Here is a 25407-nt window from a genome sequence, read left to right on the forward strand (position 1 = left end):
TCAGCATGACTATGGTTGTCAAAATCAGTCCCTAAATAAATTTGGCAGGAAAAGACTCGTGTTAATTCAAATAATTCTTGCTTGAAGTACAGTTACTACTTACCTACTGAAATAATACATTTAGATCCATTTGTATTTTCAATTTTATTATATAAGCACTTCTGTAGAAAATTAGATTTTTTAACAAGTGAAAATGTATCAAGTTTATTAAAACACATAGGACAATATTTAAAGTCAACACTGGTAAAAATGTGTGGTCTAGAAAAATACATAGGAATTTAAAGAATGTTAATGTGTGAAAAAGTAAACTAATTAAAAAAAAACACACAGGAAAATATTGTAATTCTAAGATGAACATGTTAAACCCTTTAAGAAAAATACATAGGCTAAGAATGAAACAAGTATCCTATCAATCAATAGGCATTTAAAGTGGAGAATAAATCAGTCTTTTGGTAAATTGGTCATTCTTATCTGGTAATAACATTCCTTCCTCTTGGCTTATTAAATGTAATCTTCTTGAAAAGAAGGACAGAATCTGCAATACAAAGAACAACCAACAGAAGACCAAAGACCTGCAAATAAAAAGAAAACTCTGTTTCCTCCTATGCACATCACAGTTAGTTGTTTATCGTCTTTACCTTTCATTGTAATAACTCATTCATTACCAATTCTGAGCAGATGCAGTTGCTACAGATCACTAAATTGGTCCTGCCCTTCTAAATATTTATGGATGAATATTTGATTTGTGATGATTGAGAAATTCAGTGTTCTCCATACTTTAGGTCAGATATGCTGCAATCTCTCATAAAATGACTTTCCCCTTATGCTCTGGCAATCATCTTCACCCTGACCTTGCTTGCCCTTCATCTGTCATCTCAGAATAGGAAGTGACTCAGTCTCCATGGAAACCAGACTACAGACATGCTTCTTTATGTGAGATTATGCTTTCCTCCAGAACCAAATCTCTTATGTCTGTGTAAGGGATGATCTACTTAATGGTTTTGGACTGCAGTAAACTCAGTGTTTGCAGATGCAAGGCTAGAAGAAAAAGATTTTTTTCTCTTTCAGAAGTTTTGAAATGAAAAACACTGAATTGACAGGAAGTTACCTTATTTAATGTTTAAAATGTGAATACTTGTTATTAAAATGTGGGGCTAACTCATTATAAAATTTCAGTCACAAGGAAGCAAAATAAGTGTCACCTAAGAGTCCTGTTTAGCAATGTCTTTGCTGCAGAGTTAACTTGGGTTCTTATGTGGGTGTTGCCCTAAGCCCCTCCCTGTCCATACATAAAGCACCAAAGTTTGGTGATGCTTTAAACCTGTGCTAGGTGGTCTGGCTGGGTGTACAGGCTAGACCTCGGGTGCCACTTTAACTTGGGCTGGTAACCCACCCAAGTTTCAGTGAAGAAGCAAGCCAAATCCCTCAAGTGATGATAGCTCTTTCAGTGCCTTCCCACAATTTCCATGTGCCCAGAAGGCAAGACAAGTTCTCCCACAATTCACTGGGGAAGAATCATGGAGCAGCTCTGCTTATCACAGCAACCTTGGGATATACTCCACAGAGGTCTAGCAACACATGTGGATGAGTGGGGTACCAGTGAGGGTAGATATACATATTAGCTCTGAACTAGTGCACTACAACTAGTAGTGTACCCACAGCAGCACAGGTAGCAGCTCAGGCTAACCCAGCAAGTACAATCTCCATGGGTACATACTCGGGTGGCTAGCCTGAGGCACTGCCTGTGCCACCGCAACCACGCTGCTAATTTTAGGTGTTAATTGGAGCTGAGTTAGAATGCGTGCATTTACCCATGCTGAGAATCACACCTCCCAGCTGCTGGGTAGAAATATGCAGTAACTTGAGTCGGGGTTTGCAGTGTGGCTGCTCATATCTAGGCAGCAATCACTCAAGTTAACTCTGCAGTGAACAGGTACCCTTCAATCACCAACCCAACTAGCAGCACTTAGCACCTGTTTGTTACTGTGTATTAGCAATTTAAGACCACATCTATACTTGAGCTAGAGGTGTAGCATACGTGTGCTAGCATGCTAACAATAGTGTAGCTGCACCCGTGTGGACAGTGTGATGGGCTAGCCATCCCAAGAACGATCCCGCCAGATCCTAGGTACTTGGGCAGCTAGCCTATGCCACAGCTTGTACCACTGTGGCTACAACAGTGGTCTCACAGCTAATGCACATACATCTACTCGAGCTGGAAATTACTTCTCCAGCTAGGGGCACATGTATTCTCAGTATCACTTGAAGTCCTGTTAGATGCTTTGTGTGCTAGACTACAAAGTTACATAAATTACTTCTAGATAATATGTTCTTTGAGTGGCAGTATTTTCTCTAATTTTAGTTATAAACACTGGAATGGACCATGATCACAAGCATGCTTTAAAAACTGTTTTGTCGTCATCTTTAGCAAAAACAAAAAAACTAAGTATTCTTTTGCAAATAAATTAGCTAAATGTGATAATCTTAAAGCTATATATTAAGATTTGCTCTGCTTTTACACTTTATTTGCTTATTACTCATTTCTTTGTGACAGTCCTCCATTTGTACTTGGAAGGAGGGGAGAAGTACTGACTCTTAACTCAGATGTTCCTTTATCAAATAATAACACACGGGATGTCTAATATTTATGTTAGTGAAGGTAATTTAGCAAATGCAGTTTAAACGAGATGCATTCTAAAACATATTTGTCATCTAGAATTCTAACTTTTCAACTCAATGCTATTTGCTACACAATATGAACAGTTTCAAAATAATAGTAATTTAGTAATAATAAATCATTGGTGAACATTATCTGAAGGAGACAATTTACCTCATTCCTCTTTCTTGAATGTAGGCAAGAACTTCAGATGGTTAAAATTGGTAACTAGCTATGCTAATTAACATCAGCTAAGAATCTGGCCCTTTATATTTAATCATGAGAGACATTTGGAAAGCAAATGCCAGAGAAACAAGTTAAACACTTCTGACTAAAAATTATAGGTTCTCATGTTCTCAAAGACAAAACAATCCAAGAACCTTTTTCAATTGCTCTAATAGTTCACTCTTAGCAAGTCGTGCACAACCATTATTTATATTATGCAATTTGGGCCTTTTTCAGTTTTTCTTCAGAATGTTCACTCCCCCAAGATTTCTTTGACATGGTCATTCTCTGTTAGATAGAAAAAGAATGACTGCGTCTTAGCTGTCACCCAGGAGGAAACTATCCTTTACTATTTCTAGTGTATATCACTTGGCTTGAGTGCCTGGACTCAGTTCTGAAAAGAATCTGGTGTGTTTTCTTAAGTGCACCACCTTTCTGTGACACGGTTGCTGCTAAAATGCATTACTTGTCTTAAGTGTAGTAGTGAAGATTTAATTTCTTTTAGAATGGGAGTTTGTTGTTTTAGTAAATGACCTGCTCATTATAGGATGAACTGGGTCTTCAGACATGACTAAATCCAGATTTGTAAAACCAATTTCTCAAGTGTGTAAGGGGTGGGGAGAGAGAATCTGCTTCTCTTCCTCCTGGCAATCTTAATATCCTTATTCATTTTGCCCAAATATCAGTTTTATTAGGCTTGGCTTTAAATCTCCTGCATTGTGGCAGCCAATAATAAGTCCTCAATCTTTTTATCCTGAATATGTGCAGTGTTTTCTCCTGCTATAGCTTTTAACTCAACTTTAAATTCTAGAAATTGCTCACACAGGAGACAATATTTAATCCAGCACAGTCAGTCACTTATTTTGGAATATTTGTAAAAGCTCTTTTAATTTGCTTCAGTTGTCAGCACTGGAACAAAATGATAGCTTTGCACACTATGGCTCATAGCTGTATGTATAAAGTCATAGTGTGAGTTCCGGTTTTTATTGTTTGACATATTTTAAAGTGTCAAAAATTAGGACAGATTTATTTTGAGGAAAAAAGAACAGTAATATTTGTTACATGAGAATGATAACTAAATATTTAAACATTTAAGCCATCTCAATTTTAATGGTCTAATTTATTATTAATACTATAAATTCCCCTACTTACTCCTCCAACCAGAGTCCCAGTCGTGGTCTTGATTATTATTGCACACAGGCACACAATGATAAAGAACAAAACTGCAATCAATGAGTTGAAAATATCCTGAAAATGTATTATAAAACATAATTAACTTTCATTAAAGTACATGGCTAACAAATACTGAAATGTGAATACTTGTAGCATATAGCAGTCTTATTTTACTCCTTGAAGGAAGTCAGTGAAAACAAAATATATTTGTCAAGCTGAAAAACATTAAATGATTGCAAATATTCCCAACATTATTATTACCTGCCAAGAAACAAAATCTTTTTGCCACTGAAATGGGATTAAGGTAATGTCCAAATCTGATCTAGAGTGACACCAAGTGGCATGATGCTAAAAATTGCATTCCTGAAATAATCCCCTTTGTCTGAGCCCTGGTCTACACTATGAATTTACGCCTGGGTGTTTTATTCATTTGATATTTTTCAGAGAAGCAGCCGTGTTAGTCTGTATCCGCAAAAAGAACAGGAGTACTTGTGGCACCTTAGAGACTAACAAATTTATTAGAGCATAAACTTTCGTGGACTACAGCCCACTTCTTCGGGTATGCATCCGAAGAAGTGGGCTGTAGTCCACGAAAGCTTATGCTCTAATAAATTTGTTAGTCTCTAAGGTACCACAAGTACTCCTGTTCTTTTTTCATTTGATATTGTTAGTAGTGAGAGTTTTTGTAATTCCAATGTATTCATTATTTAAAAGACTAGCTCAATTTAAAACAAAAGAATTAATACAAGAGCAATTATGATCTTTTTTCCATAGGCAGAATTGTAGCTGCATCTTACCTTTGCAGAACCTGTGCTTACATTGTTTTGAAATAACATGGAGCCTGTCCACAACTGTTAATTAAGAAGGCACTAGCACAACACTTGTTTTTATGCATAAGTCACAGAATACATACATACACTTGCATTTTAAAAGATACAAATCAATACTTACAGCTAAAGGCCAAAATAAGAATTTCATCTTTTTATCTAGTTTTAGCAAGTATAGCACAAAGAATAACAAAGTGATGACAAATTCCATGATTGCAAGTGCTATAAAGGCTTCATGGGATTTCGAGGCAGCAAAACAGATGAATGTTACAAATGCAACAACCTGAAAGAATAACGACAGTATTTACTAATGTCCTCCAATGTCATTTTAGCAGGTGGTCAACATGTTGCTCTGTATTGTGCTCCGTGCCGAAATGTACTTCTGCAAAACTCCCCGCTGCCCTGCCCCCACGCATCGGCCCCGTCTCTGCTCATTCAAGGACTGACCCAAAGCCCATTAAAGCCACTAGGGCACTTCATTTACTACAGTGGGCTTTAGCGGACGGCGCTCCGACCAGTGGGGCGCTGCGGACCCTCAGCCCGCCCCGTCCCGCCTCGCTTCGCCCCGCCCGCGCCCCAGGGGCTCGCCCGGCGCCTCGGCCCAGCCAGCCTGTCCTCGTACCAGGCGGGCGATTTTCAGCGCTCCCGGCAGGGAGCGGGGGTAGCCGGTGTTCACCTCCACCATGGCGCGCGGGACAGTACCGCTGTGCAGCCTTCGCGGCGGGGCGGTGCCGGAACTAACTGAAGCGGCCGTTGGGCACGCGCGCGTCTAGCGGCCCGCGCGGGAGGGGCTCGCTCTGGCCCGCGCGCACGGAAGGGGCTGGGCAGGGGAGGCCAGGGTCGCTCGTGGAGCGCGTCCCGTGCACGCCCCACTCCTTGTGCATCCAGCGTCACCTAAACCCAGCCCTGAGGCACAGCCAGCCTGCTGCCGCCCACCTCGCCAGCCCCCACCTCTGTATGCCAACTTCATAGAGCCCCCCCCACTCTCCAGCCCCCTCCCTGTATCGCTAATCCCTCCCACTCTCCATCCCCCCCCACCCCGAGGCAGCTTCCCACAACCCTCCACCTCCTGTATAGCTAATCCCCTCCCACTCTCTAGCCCCACCCCTGTATAGCTAATCCCCTCCCACTCTCCATCCCCCCCAGCCAGCTTCCCACAATCCTCCACCTCCTGTATCGCTAATCCCCTCCCACTCTCTAGCCCCATCCCTGTATAGCTAACCCCTCCCACTCTCCAGCCCTCCAGCTCCATAGAGCCAACTTCATACAACCCCGCCTCCAGCCCCACCCCTGTGTAGCTAATCCCCTCCCACTCTCCAGGCCCCCATCCCCATAGAGCCAACTTCATACAACCCCGCCTCCAGACCCCCACCCCTGTATAGCTAACCCCCTCCTACTCTCCAGCCCCCACGCAGAGCCAGCTTCCCACAACCCTCCACCTCCTGTATAGCTAACGCCCCAACTCTCCATCTCCATAGAGCCAACTTCATACAACCCCGCCTCCAGACCCCCACCCCTGTATAGCTAATCCCCTCCCACTTTCTAGCCCCACCCATGTATAGCTAACCCCTCCCACTCTCCAGCCCACCCCTGTAGAGCTAACCCCTCCCACTCTCCAGCCCCCCCAGCTCCATAGAGCCAATTTCATACAACCCAGCCTCCAGACCCCCACCCCTGTATAGCTAACCCCTCCCACTCTCCAGGCCCCCATCCCCATAGAGCCAATTTCATACAACCCAGCCTCCAGCCCCCCACCCCTGTATAGCTAATCCCCTCCCACTCTCCAGGCCCCCAGCCCCATAGAGCCAACTTCATACAACCCAGCCTCCAGACCCCCACCCCTGTATAGCTAACCCCTCCCACTCTCCAGGCCCCCATCCCCATAGAGCCAACTTCATACAACCCAGCCTCCAGACCCCACCCCTGTATAGCTAACCCCCTCCCACTCTCCAGCCCCCCGCAGAGCCAGCTTCCCACAACCCTCCACCTCCTGTATAGCTAACCCCCCAACTCTCCAGAACCCCACCTCTGTATAGCTAACCCCCTTCAGCCCCCCGCATAGAGCCAACTCCACCTCCTGTATAAACAACCCCCTGCAACATTCCAGCCCCCCTCCCGTGTGTAGCTAACCCCCTCCATCCCCACCCCTCCGGCCAACTTCCTACAACCCTCCACCTCCTGTATAAACAATCCCCTCCCGGTTAGCGCCAACTTCCTGCAACTGCATTGCGTTCACCATTTATCAGGTACTGTATATAGGTTCCATTAGCAGACGGGGAACAAAACAAGTGACTTGGAAACAAACGCAGAAAGGTTCCCCTGCAGGCCCTGCAATCGAAACATTGCCGCACTGTAAGAAAACTAGAACGTGTAATTGACTAGCAACAAAAATGAAACTGATTAATTTATTTTCATTGTCCAGCCTAAGTTGCAAAAAAGTAAAGAAGCTCCAAGCAGGGTGAACAGCATGCCAGTTCTTAGTTTGAATAGCCTCTGTTGGTGTTTTTAACTTAAGCAGAATTTTTTATGCAACCACCTTCTTGAATGAATGAATGAGCATCTGCCAAAACATAAGAAATAAACTTGTAAAACAGGAGCATTATTAGAGTGCACTGTGTCTTTAAGGGCCACGCTGGAAGGCTTCTGGGGCAGTAGTTTGCCAAGCGTGGTTGCTCAATGCATTGCTCAGTGCTTAATACAGTAGCGGAAGTGGGATCATACAGGAAGCAAAACATTACAGCAGCGGAAATGCGACCTGTTGGGATCCAGGAAGCTCAATGCGGCTCGAGTCTTGTACCTAAATCTTAGAGCTCGGAGCTACCGGAGATGGGCCATGTGGTTATTGAAATCGTTATGGATCCGGCCTCTCCTAGGCCTTCAATGTACCAGGGGCGCTCAATCTGGCTTCGGGTTTTGTAGCTGGAAGCGCCAGCGGAAGCAATTGCTACATCCACTGATGGCTAATCGCAGCCTCTGCATGGCCGGCTGCTCCCAGGACGCCTCATGTACGTCTGGTACTTCTGCAGCATGAACCGTTTAGTTTTGTTTAAAAAGATTATTGATGCCACCCTTGCGCCCTGGTATTTGTAGCATCAGGAATCTCTCGCGCTGTCTCTCAATAGGTTTGTTATTCGAGATGAAAGTACTGTAGAGAGAGAGAAAAAGCGAACACCACTTCATTCCCCGAAATAGGTTGATGGTTATTGCTTTTCACAAAGAAGTAGCTGATGCTTATTTGAAGGTATTTGAGAAAATGCATTTGATCTAGTGGCTATGGTGGTGGTAGTTTATTAAACATTGTTGCTGTGGTCCTTGATTTATCTTTTCTGAAGTATGTAGCTGTATGTACATTAAATCTGCTGATCGCAATAGGCAGCCTCTATTCAGTGTTTGCCCTCCCGCAAATTACTCATGCTATTACGAAGAAGGAACCCATCTGCCAAATGGGGAAGTTAAAAAAAAATGCAATATATTGAAAAAGTGTCACGCCTTGCAAATATATCCCCCACTCTTCAGTTTTAGAGAACAGGATGAACTATGGTGTTTTTCCCCCCCAGTAGAAAGGAAGAGGCAGTTTTTGAAAGGTTGAGCAATCAGGAACTTTCAAAACCCTTTTATGGCACTAGTCAGTACTTGTAAAACAAGTACCCATCTCTACTTCTTTATTAAAATGCACACATGAACAATATACTGTAATTAAATGCCCTGAGTCCTTGCTCAGCTATACACAGTGAACCAAGGTGCATTGTAAAGGGACATTATCAAATTGCAATCCAGTCAATTTCAGAAAATGAGTTAAAAGTACACCTCTACCCCGATATAACGCGACCAGATATAACACAAATTCAGATATAACGCGGTAAAGCAGCGCTCCGGGGGAGTGTGGGAGGTGAGGGGGGGCGGCATGCTCCGGCAGATCAAAGCAAGTTCAATATAACACGGTTTCATCTATAACACGGTAAGATTTTTTTTGGCTCCCGAGGACAGCGTTGTATCGGGGTAGAGGTGTAGTTTTAATTATACCTGTTCTGAGTCTCCTGTCAGTTTAATTTTTTTTTTTTTACAATCACAAAATTCCCTGTTTTTAATATGGTTTCCCTCCACTGTGAGAGAGGCCCAAACAAATAGAGAGAACCTGACTTTGCACAGGCTCTGGAGTCTGCACTACCAGTTTGAATTGTGGAACTGTGATTTGTCATTCTGCACACAAAGTTCTGTCAAAGGTGCATAGTATCTGTTTTTCTCTACTCTTTTCAGTGATAGTTTATCTTAGATGTTATTTGTAACAATAGTAGGTACAAATTTTTAGATGGTCGAGTGACTTTTAAATTGAAACTGACTCCTTAGTATCCAAGTTCCTGATCCTGCAGAGAGCTCTGCTGACTGTGAAGTCAATGGTGCTTTGTTCAGGCACAGGGATCTGCCAATAATTCATTGCAGATTTGGGGCCTATTTTCTTACCGTGAAAATAAGAGCTAACAAAGAAACAACCATACATAATAAATAATCCTACTCAATGAAGGTAGGAACCAGCCATTTGACTACTTGTAGTGTATAATAATATAAAGTAAAGCATATGAATTATAGCCATGGGAGTTTAATGTAACATGTTTACTGTACCCTATAACTCCTAAATCTAAAACTCATTAATATATTCATTCTTACAAGCGTCCTGATAGTGGCTTGGATATACAATCTAAGAGCAGTTTCCTAGTTCTTCTAACAGTGTTTCTTCCTGTTCTAGATAAACACCTCATTAATGAAGGAGAGAAAAAGACAGTTGTAAGTATAATATTTTGCTCAGAAAAATGTATTTAGTATATTATTATTGCAATATAATTATATTATGGAAATGTCCACAGGCTAATGACTGGGTCTTGGTGTGAGCTGGTGCACAAATCTAGCGTCTTATCCTGCATTTTGTTCCAGGCAGGCAGGCAGACCCTTGCTGAAATCATTGAGGTAACTTAAAAGAAAATCAGGAGGGTTTCATGCAGGGGCTGCTCGTGTGGAACACACGTCGCTTGATCAGGGCCACAGAAGTAATAGTCAGCATTCTGAATGTAGCCTCCTTCATTTACATGACATGTATTTTGGCTGTAAATTCTAAGTACTGTACTCAGTTCATGGTGTTTTAAATCTAATTATTTTACGAACTATTAGTAGATGGTTGGACAAAATACTTTTCACTCATTTTAGAAACCTAGATGGCTAAAAGAAATTTTAATTTGCCTGAGAAAAATCTATTTATGGGTGTAGACATGATAACATTTAATGTACAGTAAATTGTATTCAAAGTAAGCTTAAAGCCTTTCGGGGTGAAATTTAACACAGTGTGGCTGGCTGTGTAATGGGTGCTGTAAAAGGTGCAGCAGCACTGCAGGGAAACCTCTGCAACCCTGCGTGCCATGGAAAGGGTTCTGCACTTCTGAAAAGGATGTTGTGGTGGGGAGTTAGGATTGGATGGTGCAGATCCAGTAGCCCAAAGCCTGCAGGCATTGAATCAAACTCTTATTATTTTAATAGCCACACTAACTGTAACAGGGCATATGGGACTGGGTGCAGATGTGCATTTGCAAACATGGTTTTGAAAATCTGGCCAGTTGAAGCCAACATGTATCAGTTTGCACAAGTAAGGCCCAAAACTCTACTGGCAACTTATATCTTTAGATATTAAAGGTCTGATTCCCAACTGTGTTGTTCCGTATTTATTCCAGCATAAAACTCCATTCCTTTCAACATGTCACTCCATTGTAAAGCTTGTACAATGCAATAGTGAATCAAGACCCGAACTCTTGAAGTTCTCTTGGAAATGCCTTAGCTATATTGACACTAGAATTTGCTCTAATGTATTTATAATGCTAATGGATTATTTTTAGACTATAAGTATGTGTTTCTACATTTGCTGTCAGTTATTTCTTTGCAGTAGCATTCATTTAGTATTGAAAGGTTGGTGTCCTCTTTCCCCAGATCTGCGTTGAGGGGAATATTGCAAGTGGAAAAACAACATGCCTGGATTATTTTGCCAAAACTACCAGCATTGAGGTATGGGGCTTGAAACGTCTTAATGTTCAATCAAGTCAGCAAGAGTTTTTCTATTTATAACATTGACAGTATTTGAGTCTACTGCAGTATTTCCCAAGATTAAATGTGAGTAAGATATATTTAAAGGCACACTGTCAAACATTTTCTAGTTTTTAAAACTCTTAGCAATAGTCTCAGAAGTTTAAAAACAATACTTTTCTTTCTTGATGTTGCCCTTTTTCATTTGGCAACCAATAATTTTCCTTGGTTTTTAGTTAATGGAATGGAAGCCAGTATGATGTATTGTATTTTTTACTACATTTGTGCTCAGTTTAATTGTTGCCTCGATCCTACAATCACACACATGCATAGCTTTGCTCATGTAAAATAGGCTATTGACTGCACTGGGTCTGCCTACTTGATTAAATATATATTTGTGAGTGTTTCCATAATCAAAGTCTAAGTTAGTATTAGTTTCTTGGAATATTGTAAACTGCTGCTACAATCAGTGGAAGAAGCAGTATATATTTTAGGAAAATTCTTAGTTGTTGAGTGGCAGATATAAAATATATACAATTCAAAAATATTCAACAATGGAACATAGTATATTCTGTAAAAAGCAACAGAGGGTCCTGTGGCACCTTTAAGACTAACAGAAGCATTGGAGCATAAGCTTTCGTGGGTAAATGCCCGCTTCATCAGACGCTGAAGAAGTGAGCATTTACCCACGAAAGCTTATGCTCCAATGCTTCCGTTAGTCTTAAAGGTGCCACAGGACCCTCTGTTGCTTTTTACAGATTCAGACTATAACACGGCTACCCCTCTGATAGTATATTCTGTAGATCAAATGTTGTCCCTCAATAAACTAACAATAATCAATAGAACTACCATTTTTATTCACTGCGTTTTAAAAAATCTTAAATGGATCTCATAATAAGCAAAGTCAGAGACAATTCACGTAATGAAGCTAAAAGGTATTAGTCCCATATAACTAAAATAATTCAGGTAAAGATATGCTGGTTAGTTGGGAAAAATACATTTGTAGAATTCCTTTTTGGAAGTTTGTCAAACAAACATGAGATTTGATCCCATATTCCATAGGCAAAATGCTTTTGGATGAGGAAAACACAAACCTATTGTTAATACTGTAATTGCTTTAACCAAAACAAATTCAGAATAAACTTCAGGAAGCATTTATTTATGTGTACATAAAATCTTAAAGGTGTTGATAGATCTGCTAAGAAGAATATTAATACAAAAATCTAGGATTCTTCGTAGGGATACTTAGTATTAAGAGGGTCCTTGGTAATTTAAAAGGAATGAATTGAGTTGAATAACTAGCCAGTAGCCCAAAATGTTTTTTTAAATATGTATACAGTGCAAAAATTTAAAAAGTAAATGCATGTAGTTTAGCTAGCTAATCTCAAACTCACACTAAGATCTTAAAAGTCCTTTATGCCCTGATCATGTAGTTTGGTGGATCCTCATGCCCACATGGAGACCCCCCCTGGAGACTCTTGTGGTTTTAGCTACTTAGGGCAGAATAGACCTTCTTTTTCTGTCTAATTTTGATTATTATTAAAGTTCTAACTGCATTTCTTTTTGATCCACAGAAATAAAATGAGAGTTATGTATAATGGCATATTGATCTTCAGCTTTTATTCCTTTGCCACTCTGTTTTGTCCTATGGGAATTTAATTTGTGAGCAGATCTTTCGCATGAAATACCCTCTACATTCAGCTGTCAGTTCTTCTCTCTTTACACCGTTACTGATAAATGACAGCCTTCTACGTGGGATTAGTCAGCCATTGCTTTGTTTTGGTGGGCTGATAAAAATAATAATAATAAAACTACCAACCATCACATTTTGTAATTAAATGCATCTTTTTCATTTTTATAATAGCTCTTAAATATTAAATTGTGTAGTTCATTAAATCAGTCCTTTAAAAAAAAAAAAGGGGGATAGATCCTCCAGTACAGACACTTTATTATTCAAGACCATTTTTATAAATGAATATGTTGATAGATTCAGATAAATAAAATAAAAAAATTGAAATTGCTTGTGTCACATGGAATGAATGTCATTTTTTAATTAAGGTTTTGACGGAACCTGTGCCTAAGTGGAGAAATGTACGTGGTCACAATCTTCTGGTAAGTGGCAGGAACTAATCCTGTGATTTATGTTCTGTTAAAAATATGGACCTTGATGTTCTCAAAGTCCTGTGTGAAGGTTTAGATGCATTGAAGTCCCTAGCAAGGATATGTTCACAATCTTATGTAACCGAACATGAATATCATGATGGTGATTGTTTTTTTTCTCTTATTGAGGAATGGGCATTAAACCTATTGTGTGCAAAATGTAGTCCTGAGAAGGACTTGGGCTCCGATCTTTCAAGCAGCTCCATGCTGATGGCCACTGCACCCACAGTGAGTCACATTTTGAAATCAGTGAGCTATGTGCAGGCATAAAGGTCTGTCTGCATGGAGCAGGTTGCAGGATTGGAGTCTTAAAGTGATCTCAGAGACACAATGGGTCTGTTACTACCTGGCAGTGAGTTCTTTAGTTCATAAACAAACTAAAGCTAGGACAGCTCCTTCAAAGTGTTTTTTAATACTAAACAATACAATACAGGTAGAGTGTGTAGTAAGGTGAAAGGAGTTTGATTTGACAGTCAGGGACTGCTGAGACAATGTCCTGCAAGATGTTGAGTGCCTTCATTGACTATGGGGAGAGTTGAGGGTCATCCTCACCTCACAGAATCAGACACTTTTAATGCAGTGATGCAGCCAGGGCTGGCTCTAGGCACCAGCAAAACAAGCTGGTGCTTGGGGCGGCACATTTTTAGGGGCGGCATTCTGGCGCGGGTCATGCCGCCCCTAAAAATGTGCCCCGGCCGCCCTAACTCACCTCCGCTGCTGCTGCTCGCGCACTGCTGCTCGCCCTCCCTCCCTCCCAGGCTCTCAAACCCGTAAGGGAGGGGGAGATCTCGAGCGGCCGCGGCGCGCGCAATAGCTGATTCGCGTGCTGTGGCCACTCGGGATCTCCCCCTCCCTCCCGGGTTTGAGAGCCTGGGAGGAAGGGGGAGACCCCGAGCAGCTGCGGCGTGTGAAACAGCTGATTCGCGCGCCGCGGCCGCTTAGGATCTCCCCTTCCCTCCGAGGTTTGAGAGCCTGGGGGGAGGAGGCAGGGCTGGGGATTTGGGGAAGGGGCGGAGTTGAGGCGGGGCCGGGGGTGGGGTAAGAAAAAAACGGAGGTGTGTGTGTGTCAGAAATAAAAGTAAATGAATAAATTTCACTTCCAGCCTAAATTGCACAAACAACCTGTTCAAAGTACCTGCACTTTTGTACTCACAATATGCATTTTGGCTCCATTACTAGTAGCAGTGTGTCCTGAGGAAAGCAAATTCCCTTGGGTGGAGGTTACTGATGTTCCGCTTTCTGTTTTTCCATTGGCAGTGTAGCAGGGGGATGCCCCGCTTCAAGCCTTGTTGTGTCACCAACATCTTCAGCAGTAGACCACCTGCCTCACAGCTCTCTTTGAGGTGGGGGGAGAGGCCAAGTCTGTGTCCGCAGGCAATTCAGATCATTAAACCCTGATGTTTGCTATTAAGCCGTTTTGCAAACCAACACTTTACAGTAAAAAGGGAGTTTTTAGGATCAAGTGTTATTCTTTGGGTTTATGGTACAGGCTGATATTTACTGGTGTAAAGAATTGAAGCGGGGTGGGAGTCCTGGAGATTAGAGAAATGCTTTGCAGGGGGGTGGGCCACAGCTGGGTTCTGTGGCATAGGTGCTGACTCCATGGGTGCTCCGGAGTTGGAGCACCCACAGGGAAAAATTGAAAGGTTTCAGAGTAGCAGCCGTGTTAGTCTGTATCCGCAAAAAGAAGAACAGGAGGACTTGTGGCACCTTAGAGACTAACAAATTTATTAGAGCATAAGCTTTCGTGGACTACAGCCCACTTGCTCTGCACTCACCGACAGCCAAGCTCCCCGCCCCTCCCCTCTCCTTCCATTCGCCTCCTCCCCTGAGTGCGCCGCATCCCCGCTTCTCCTCCCAGTGCTTGCTGCTGCAAAACAGCTGTTTTGCGGCGTAACAAGCTGTGGGATGGAGGCGGGTAAGGGATTCGGGGAAGGAGTCCAATAGGGGCAGGGAGGGGCGGAGTTGGGGCGGGGACTTTGGGGAGGGGGTTGGAATGGGGATAGGATGGGGCAGGAGTGGAGTTGGGGCAGGGGCAGGGCCCTGGGGGGGGGTTGAGCACCCACCGGCACCAGGAGAAGTTGGCGCCTGTGCACTGCGGGGGAGGGGGGATTAGTATCTGGTCCCCTGGCATACATACTTGCTGACAGACATACTTGCTGACAGGTATTTTGAAATAAATTTCCAAAATAATTGAAACTGGTGTGATTATGTAGTGTTATTTTGACAAATAAAATTTGCAGAATTTTAAAATATTGTGCACAGAAATTTTAATGTTTTGGTGCAGAATTTTTAATGTTTTGGCGCAGAATGCCCCCAGGAGTAATAATGCTGGTCTCTGCTACCTTAATGCCATTATTTCGGTAACTCTGAGCAGGTATAAAATATATAGCTTAGCTTTATTTGTTACTAATTGGTATAGTCAAAGTGGTTTTATTTCTCTCTCACTCTTCTGCCCCCATCCCCAACACCAGGGTTTAATGTATCAAGATTCATCACGGTGGGGGATAACGTTGCAGACATACATACAGCTTACCATGTTGGATCAGCATACCAGGCCAATGGTAATTTAAAGATTTTTTCTTTTAATCTGAAGCAGAGATATTAAGGTGCATTTATCGATCAAAATAATTTGATAACCCTGCATCCAGAAGATAAGACCCTAGGTTGACTTTCATTCTGTGTTCCTAAGCTAGTAGGACTTTCCATGTGAAAAGGCAATACTGATATATTCAAGTCAATGCTCAGTGGGGGCTGGGGCATTTACCTCCTATATTTACATGTGTTTCATTCCCATATCAAGTATTGCTTACTGTTAAATGTTGGCTCATGCATTGGTCATCTCTCAGCTTGATTGTTATCTTTGCCTTTTTATTTATTTTTTGGGGTATGTGAATTGTTGGAACCTCAAACTCTGGGTTCACATATGGTAATCTTAAAGGTGACTATTCAAAATCACACATTGGCCGGTGTCACTCAGAATACCTCCTGCTGATTCATGTAATCTAAACACAAATGCAGCTTCCTGCTTCTCACCTCTTCCCACTCTAACCCATCCAAAATACTTCTGCAAAGATTATCTACCTCTTCCTTTTGGATTGTCTACACTTCTTTCTCCTCATCCGTTTTCCTTCTGCTCCCTTTTCACATTCTTCCCAGTCCTCTCCTATGTGCACTCTTTGGGCTGGATCCTCCCTTTTCCCTTTCTCATCCCCCCTTGAAACTCCTTTGTTGTTGCCTTGGAGTCTTCATTTATTGTTTCCTTCCCACTTGATAGCATCTCCAGTTACTCCTATACCTGAACTGTTTGTTATTGTATCATATTGTCTGACTTTGCTTTGGGGTAGGGGTGTTTCTTTGTAAAGTCCCATGTAAGGTTATGGTCCAATGAAAATGATTAATAGTAATTTGACAAAATAGTTATATAAGGCTGTGGCTTGAGGCTTTCTGGAAATAGTTTTTCCTTTCCTTCTCAGAAAAGTGACATTTTACAAGTTCCAGTTTTGAAGTATGCCCAGTTCTCGTTTCTCTGCACTCTTGAAGATTTGGACAGATCCTGTTAACTTTCTATTCAGTGTGTGTTATGAGACTATTGCACCATAATGCTGGGTTCTTCTTGGATGAAAACACAAATAAAAATTATACCTGTATCCTGGCTGGCATGTAAAGAGGGAAACAGGATATGATTGATAGCTTCAATAAAAAGATGCTGAGACACTAGTCTCCTAAAATGAGCAGACAGTAGCCTTTTATAATGGCCATGTCCCTAGTCTGGATTAAAGCAGTAACAGAACATACCAGATTGTGGCTGTTTTTGCACAGATACACAGGGAAGAGAAGTCACAGGGAGACCTTTCTCCATCTTGTGCATTAATGAAGGAGGCAGCTAGCACATTGGTCTTGTGCTAAGTGAGTATGAGGGAGGTGGGTTAGTGTGGCCAGAGGCACTCCACAGGGGAGCATGGCTGAGTGGGGTGAAATCCACATCCCATTCTCCTCTGCACTGTTAACAGTGAGCACTGGGAGAGTGCGTGCTTCACCCATTTAGAGGGTGTCATCATTTCCACTTCTGAGCATGTTCCCTCCCCATCCTCAGGTGTTTCTTCAGTCTGTTTCTGTGTTCCATGGGCAAAATGCCTTCCACTTCTACCCCTCTGTGCCCCATGCCCTGTAGCACTGCTCTGGCTCTCACAGCCACAGAAGAGTCCCATGTGTTGTCCAGCTTCAGGGTGGATGGAACTTTTCTCTCTCTCTCAATCTTCCCTGTAGATATAGAGGAGGCTAAAGAGGCAGGAAGCCTTCCAGAGCTCTGTCTTGCAAAGCACCTTGAAAAGTGCTCCATGCACCATCACTTCTGTGAAAGTTGTGAGATGAAAGAGCTGCCATGCAAAGGAGCATATTGAGTAGCAGACAACTGGGGGTGCTCAGTACCCAGAAGGCCTTTTCAGTTTCTTTGTATTTCCTAGCACAGCTGTGGAAAATACCCAAAAGGTTTGGATGTGTTTGAAAGTGCAGAGAGTTCTTTTGTTTGATTTGCAAAATGTTAAAAGTCCCAGTGTCTCTTAAGAGCTCATTAAAAGCTCCCAAGAATTCCCCTGCATTCTAATCTGTACTCTGCTGCCAGTTCCTGTGTCAACCTTGCAGTAGCAATTGTGACTGTGTGACCGTTAACTCTGTGCAGAATAGCTGATTGGAAAGAACTCCTCAAGCACTACCTGATTCTTTAGAGACCAGGGAGAAAAGCTTAAACAATGGCAGGAAATCCTCACTCACCAAAATTGAAGCCCATTTGGGTGGTAGATCAGATGAAGCTGAGATACTTTGCCAATTACAGTGACTGCTTTGGCCCCCGTGAAGGAGGAGTAGCACACTTGAGACAATTCTAAAATCCTGTTTTCTTTCTATAGTGTCTCTGATCGGTGCCCTATGTAATAAGCTCAGTAACATATCTGAGGAGGCACCACTTCAGGCAGTAACAGTTCCCATTGCTCTGCACATTCTAATGGACTGCAGTTTATTTTTAGTCAAGTATCTAGTGATTAACTTCTTGGTATTGGTGGGTTTGGTGCTCCTGCAGTTAGCTTTCAGACATCTTCCATAAGTCTAGTGTGTCAGGAAACTCCTGGTTCTGGAATCCCAGGTTTCTATACATAATGTGGGTTTTAGCCCACGAAAGCTTATGCCCAAATAAATTTGTTAGTCTCTCAGGTGCCACAAGTACTCCTCGTTCTTTTTGCTGATACAGACTAACACTGCTACCATTCTGAAACCTGTCAGAAATGTTTCCTGAGTAAGAGTAATTTTTTCTCTCTGCCCAAACAATTAGTCTGTGTTACAATCAGCATAGTTTAGTAGGAGTTTAATAATGTAGTGACCATGAAGAAGATTAATAAAAAATGGAGGTAAAAGGACATGCTATGCAGCATTAGGGGGTGAAAGAAACTAAGAACATTGGAAAATGCAAAACTAGTGAACGGCTGTTGTTTTTATCTTGTAGATTTCCCCGCTAAGAATGATGGAGAGGTCAATTCACAGTGCAAAACACATTTTTGTAGAAAACTTGTATCGAAGGTACAGTACATGGTTTACTACTTTAGTGTCTTGTTTTAACTGTAGAGTTTTTTAAATAAACTGATCATCTTAGTTTTCTATGATAATTTGCATTTCAGTAATCCATGAAACCTGTCGAAGTGTATTAGAGAGCTAGTGGTTCTTTACTCAGTCAGTGCTGCCGTATATATACACACACACACAAACACACACATACACATTCAATCCAGTCTTCTTTTGGCTGAAACAAAATAGCTGTTTAGTAGTATTCAGAAAGATACACTACCATTTAGGACAGGACACGAAGAATAAAACTATAGGCAATTGGAACAGGGAAATTAAGTAGATACAATGTACGTTAATTACACAAACTAGATTTGGCCAGGGTCTGGAGAGGGGGAGAGTTAGGGGACAGGGAGCAGGGGGCAGTTGGATGGGGCGGAGGTTCTGGGGGGGGCAGTCAGGGGACGGGGAATGAGGGGGTTGGATAGGCGTGGGAGTCCCGGGGGGCCTGTCGGGGCGAGGGTGTGGATAGGGGGCGGGGCAGTCAGGGGACAGAGAGCAGGGGAGGTTAAATAGAGGATGGGGTCCCAGGGTGGTGGTTAGGGGACAAGAGCAGGGGGGGTTGGATGGGTTGGGAATTCTGAGGGGGGCAGTCGGGGGCGGGAAGTGGGAGGGGGCAGATAGGGGGCGGGGGCCAGGCTGTTTGGGGAGGCACAGCCTTCCCTACCCGGCCCTCCATACAGTTTTGCAACCCCGATGTGGCCCTCAGGCCAATAAGTTTGCCCACCCCGGTCTAGATAATACTTAGTCCTTCCTTGAGTGCAGGGGACTATGACCTCTTGGGGTCCCTTCCAATTCTGTGATTCTATGCTGGCTTTTTAATATATTTGAAACAATCTGTAATGGGTTATAATTTGTGAAACCTCAGACTGGTTATAGGAAAAATGTTTCTTGCCCAAATCTGTGGGGAAAACAGCTGCTTGCCAGTAGATCCACAAGATGGCATCCATGCTACACAAACTCTTCAATTGTGTTTGTTACTGAGTTACTTTGAATGTTTACATAAGTGATAAGCTAAGATGTAAGGCATGTAAAAACAGTGGAAAATAGTAAGAGTCACTGTTTATCATAGTCTGTATTCGGAAGACTATACTTAGTTCTTTTCTTATTGGACCAAAGGCTTGTGTCATAAGGATTGAAAATCTTGCCTACTGCTAAAAGGCTAAGTATAACGTGCAATGACTTTTATTTCTTGACTTTGTAATGTATTTTCTACAGGCAGCTATGGCTCTTGGCATTTCTGTTTTTGTATCTTTTTTAGTGTTGGGGATCAGGTATTTACTTTGTGCCTCATTACTGCAAAATTGGTTGCAAATTAAACAAACGAGTCAGAGTCTGTGAATGGATATTTAGGTGTTTGGGAAATGAACTCATAGAATATGGAAAAGGAGACATGACAAGTGAGGTAGAGGGACAAAAAGTGGTTGGTCTTTTATAATCAATAGATGTGGTTTGACAGTTAATAGATGACGTTATATGTAGTTTAGGACCTACTTTGGATCTCCTAAAATGGGGCATGTTGTAACCACAGGCAATCTTATTACTTAGTGCATATGTGATTATGACTAAGGAAATGTTTGTATTACATAGCCAGTGTAACTAGTTTTCAACTCTAAGATACACCAAGATGTGTATTTCTGTTTTCTTGTAGAATCCTAGAATTATAGGGCTGGCCTTAAGAGGTCATTTAGTCCCTCCCCCCTCACTGAGGCAAGATTATAAAACACTTCAGAGGGGAATAAGCCTGAGGCATGAAACCAAAGCCCTGATGATTTTAAACCATCTGAGATGTGCAGTAGTTGCACTGAAATTGCTACCACAAAATGGTTTCTTCCCTACAAATATCAAGAAAATAAAGCTATGCTTTGACCTGACATAGGTGTGTTACTTACCAAGTTTGCATGGCAATCATATTGCTTATTCTGGGTCTTGATAAGAGGAGATTTTCAGAGGCATCAGTGGGAGTTAGACACACAACTGCCGTCATTACCTTGAAAATCTTCCCCACACTAAATAGGTATTGCTACTGTTATGGTTCTGAGACATGGGGAATATTAATTCTATAGGCATTCTCTATTTACATGTGTGACAACAGGGGACTCTTTGCCAAGAGGTCTCTGTCTTAATAAACTGCTCTCACCTCAGACCTGACAAACTCCTTAAAGTACTTATTAGATAGGAAAGGTAACTATTGATAAGTATAGGCCCAGGTTCACGGTCCATGATTTTATTTTGTACTGTAATCACCTGTTTCCACACTCTTGGTTCTAGTTAAATCTTTATTCTTCCTTAAGTAAACTTCCTTTTGTTTTATTATAAGTGCTGTGTGGGTAATAGGGACGGTGGTTTAAGGAAGAACCAGTAAAATAGGGTCAACTGCACCTTTGTGTGCAGAGGATCTGGAAATTGTGCGAATAGCCAGTGTCAGGGACTGGATGTCACGGGAGAACAATTCAAAGGGACTCTGGGATTGCGGTGGAGCTGTTGTTAACTTGCAAGGGGAAGTTAGGGCTGGCATAAGCCCAGAGAGCAGTGCTTGAGTGGCTGAAGGGCTGATGGTGTCTGATGGTTATCTGTGGTGTCTGTGAGCTGCCACCCAGCTACCACAAGGAAGACTCCCTCTCACTGGAGGCAGGGGTAACAAGGTGGCTCGCAGGCTTGGGTAGCCCGAGGACTGTCACTTCATAATGCTGAGAGTTTAGTGGCCTGTGAGCATGCATGTGAAGAGAGACTGTTCTTGCACTGGTGAATCTGGTGTACTGGTGGGATATTGAAGTACAGTACAGACCCGTTCATGCGCGGATGTCGGGAGTCAAGCCGTCACAACCGCGTGTTAAAGGACTGCGGGTTAAGAAGGCCATGCTGAAATACCTTAAAATATCTATATATACATGTATAATTATCTAGGATTACATATGTATTCACAGCGTCTCAAATACTGCAGGCCTATCTGTTAACTGTGCTTTGCAAGAATATAAATTCAAATGTGTAATCTAATAAAACCATTATTATTACTACACAGGGGTGAAAGTAACTCAGGACACTTACCAGTACGGGGTAGGGGCCGCTCTGGTCTCTGGAAGGGGCGGGGGCTCAGGTGGAATGGGTGGGGCTAGAGGGTCAGCATTCCCCTTCCGGACTGCCTGGTCTGTGCTGCCCGGGGTTCCCGTGGTGATTTAAAGGGCCCGGGGCTCTGGATACCGTTGCTGCGGTAGCGGTGTCTGGAGCGCCGGGCCCTTTTAAATCGCCGGCCCTGGGGCAGCTGCTCCCTTTGCTGCCCCTCCCCGCCTGTTGGCGGCTGAGGGGGGGCAAAAGGGGCAGGGACCTTAAAACGCTACAGGGTCCTTTACCGCGGCAGCGCTTTACATTGCTGCCCCACCCCTGCCGGCGGTAAAGATGTACAACACGTTTCCGCTCCGCACTTCCTGTCGATTTCTATGTCAGTGAGTTAGTGAGGAAATCTGTAGCCCTACATAGCAAGTTCCTGTACCGCATGCTAACGAGTCTTGCATGTTAAATAGGTAGCACTGGGAGGCATGGCGCTACCGCGTGTTAAGTGGATTCGTGCGTAAATGGGTCTGTACTGTATATTCTGTCTTTATTTCTTCCTGGAACCTTGTTCTCTGTTAATTCCTTCCCAGGGAGTAACTAAATTACTTCTTGAAGACCCATTCTACAAAGATATAATGACAATATCTTACGTTTATTAGATAGCACCTTTTCGTCCAGAAAGATCCTCAGTTACTGTATAGCCCACCGCAATCTGGAAATGCAGCCACTTCTAGTGGAGGGTGGTAGCTAACTGCTGCATAGCACACTGCACAACAATGCAGAGAAGATTTTTGTTTGTTTTGTTCTAAGACTTTCGTTTATTTTAATGCTTTTAAGACCAGTGGTTTGTCCATTCTCCTTGCCCCATTTTGTGTGACATGTGAACTCATTTTTTGGTGCAGTGGCATTAGCCAGAGATGTGAAGAAGAATTCCGACTCATGTTCAGTAGATAAACAATAAGCGATACACTAGATCAGGGGTAGACAACCTATGGCACGCGTGCCAAAGGCGGCACATGAGCTGATTTTCAGTGGCACTCACACTGCCCGGTTCCTGGCCACTGGTCCAGGGGGCTCTGCATTTTAATTTAATTTTAAATGAAGCTTCTTAAACATTTTAAAAACCTTATTTACTTTACATACAACAATAGTTTAGTTATATATTATAGACATAGAAAGAGACCTTCTAAAAACATTAAAATGTATTACTGGCACACAAAACCTTAAATTAGAGTGAATAAATGAAGACTCGGCACACCACTTCTGAAAGGTTGTCGACCCCTGCACTAGATATCCTGGAAGAGAGAGTTCTGAGGGTTGTTCTGTATTGATTAGCTCTGAGAGTCATGACCTGCGTGTTGCACTGAGATATATACATTATTGTATTAGCTAGAATGAAGTCCTTGCTGTGGAAGCTTTTAGCACAATTCTAGATCGTTTAATGGAGAGCTTGAGCTGTGTGTTGTTAGCAGTATGGCTACTTTCATTGGTTGCCCGAAGGTATAAAACAAATTGCTTTTCAATAATGCAGTGTGGGGTACGTGATTGGAAGTCGGCCCTTGTTCTTTAGCTGCATTGATGAGTTATGCTGTAGTTTCAGTTAATGGGGGTCCTTTCAACCTCTGTATGAGAGTTAGTGAGATTAAAGAAAATCATTGAACTTTTGGAATTTGTAAAGCTCCATCTTAACTGGTCTGGAGTGTAACCATTTACTTAACTAATAGTCTTCATAAAGAAGTATACCTCATTTTCCAAGTGGGAGCCAAAGGAACAATTTCTTCTGCCTTTAGCTACTCCCTGGGGGATTCTCATATTCAGGTCAGATAGGCTTAAAGATCCTTATCCCTAGGCAAATCATAAATCAGCTGTCGTAAGTAAACCGACCAAGGGCCATAAAGGGAATCCAACAGTAGTTGCCAAGAGTATATCAACAGAATGATGAGCTTCCAAAAAACCAGACCAACTGGAGTGACATCTTCAGGTTCAGGCTGCTGGAATTTTACTGAGAGGTCCAGATCCAAGCTATTCAACTAACCTTTCCAGCAAAGATTGTTTACCTAGTATAAAAACTGGATGGCAGAAGAGGAGTTTTAGTTTAATATCAGTGCAAGGGGATATTTATTTAAGGGGTTTGCTATCAATTACAAGAAACGGGCATTTTTGTTAAAAACTGTGTTAAAAAAGGGGACCTTGAATGTTTTGAAATAAAGACCCAGGCTGCTCAGAGGTGGATAGGCATTCTGTATCAGAACAGAGGTTAGACTTTGCTTATAGAAACAGGGTATAGTATGAGTTCCTGACTCAAAGCCATGGAGCAAGCGGAGGTCCATATCTCTAATCTCAACATAGTTCCTTCCTTTTCTCATTGTTAGAGCAAGGGACTGGGAGATAAAAAATTCTGGGTGCTGTTCCCAGTGGTGCCATTGACTCCAGGTGTGGGCTTTCAAAGTCACTTTAACTCTCGGTGCTTCAGCACTCCTGTCAGCAAAAAACTGAAGAATATTTACAGGGATGTTGCAAGGCTCCATTCATTTGCATTTGCCATGAGATTCTATGATGAAAGTCGCCACAGAAATGCAAATGATTCTGCATTCTTATCATTATTACAACTCTATATTTAGCATTGAAATAGAAGCATGTGTTTGGTTTTTAGCAATTTTAGACATATGCATTTGAATGTGTATGATTTTTATGACTAAACCATAATTAAGTTAATTTTTCCATTTGAAATCAGATTAGTAGTTGGGTTAGGAAGTTGCTCCCAGTCCTATATAACCTTGGCAATGAGAACTTTTACTTCGGAAGAGTCATGTCCTCGTCAGCAAGATTTCAGCTGAGATAGAGGGACTTCTGCTTTGATTCTTACACATGACCTGTATTTTCCATGAGCCTGTTCCAGATGCTCATGTAAAGTATTCCCATTGATTTCAATGGCCCTGCTCACATAAGCACAGACTGCCTGCACATGAGAGGTTTTCAGGATTGGCTCTCAATTGCAGTATATATTTAATTCTGGGTTTTGTTGTTGTTTTTGTTTTGTACTTCCATTTCTATCCAACCTTGCCACTCCTCCTTTTCTCATATGTCTTGGGGGAAAAGTGGCAGAATCAACCTTGGTTTGTTTGTTTTTCCCTTGGCTTGTGCAGTTAAAATATAAAATCATTATGGATGGTGACACGGAAAAACATTTGCTAATTACGGGTATTTGAAAAACAACAGTTGTTTGTTCACAATGAATTGTTACCCTTCCCTTTGTCTTTCTCCAAATTGTGGAGGCAAGCTGTTAATTTGGATGGCAGACAAGGAATGGGGGTAGTATAATTTCTGCAAGCTTTTGCTCTTTTTCTTTCTTAACTCCAATATAGATATTGCAAATATCTTTATATGCTGCTGTCTCCACCCTGGTGACGACCCAAACATGTTGCCAAAAGAATGGCAGAGAAGTCTGTCTCTTTTAAACTCATCTGAAAGCTGCAAATGGTCATAGGTCTACTAGGAGTTCTACACATCAGTACTTCTTGTACTCATTTACATGTTTAATATTTTACTGTTTGTTCTTATCAAGATGATCATTTTGGGATCATCACCATCATCACTCCCATAACCCCACTGGTCGTTGGGGTACCATCACTGATGAGC

At 42.3% G+C, this 25407-nt stretch overlaps 2 protein-coding genes across 5 annotated transcripts in view; one reads left to right on the top strand and one right to left on the bottom strand.

Moving 5' to 3' along the window:
• TK2 (thymidine kinase 2) overlaps window positions 1-25407 on the top strand; it is a 48660-nt gene that overhangs the window by 13716 nt on the left and 9537 nt on the right. Inside the window, exons 1-7 of one of the 4 annotated variants that reach the window (XM_042852150.2) lie at window positions 7603-7886; window positions 8004-8122; window positions 9626-9663; window positions 10852-10926; window positions 13003-13056; window positions 15579-15668; window positions 18602-18675. In XM_042852150.2, the coding sequence (XP_042708084.1) occupies window positions 15585-15668; window positions 18602-18675 (158 nt within the window). In that variant the 5' untranslated portion in view covers window positions 7603-7886; window positions 8004-8122; window positions 9626-9663; ... (1 more) ...; window positions 13003-13056; window positions 15579-15584. Of the gene's footprint in view, window positions 1-7519; window positions 7887-8003; window positions 8123-9625; window positions 9664-10851; window positions 10927-13002; window positions 13057-15578; window positions 15669-18601; window positions 18676-25407 lie in introns of those variants that run through there. The other 3 variants (XM_005310873.5, XM_042852149.2, XM_008175176.4) reach the window with 3 other exon arrangements.
• On the bottom strand, window positions 126-5843 carry CKLF (chemokine like factor). Its single transcript, XM_005310875.5, has 4 exons — window positions 5504-5843; window positions 5006-5164; window positions 4034-4129; window positions 126-572 (listed from the first exon to the last, which is right to left on the bottom strand). The coding sequence occupies exons 1-4, from the start codon at window positions 5564-5566 to the stop codon at window positions 468-470; spliced, it is 423 nt and encodes a 140-aa protein (XP_005310932.1). The 5' UTR covers window positions 5567-5843; the 3' UTR covers window positions 126-467.

The sequence above is a fragment of the Chrysemys picta genome, chromosome 14, assembly GCF_011386835.1.
Source record: "Chrysemys picta bellii isolate R12L10 chromosome 14, ASM1138683v2, whole genome shotgun sequence".
In the NCBI taxonomy this organism is placed as follows: Eukaryota; Metazoa; Chordata; order Testudines; family Emydidae; genus Chrysemys; species Chrysemys picta.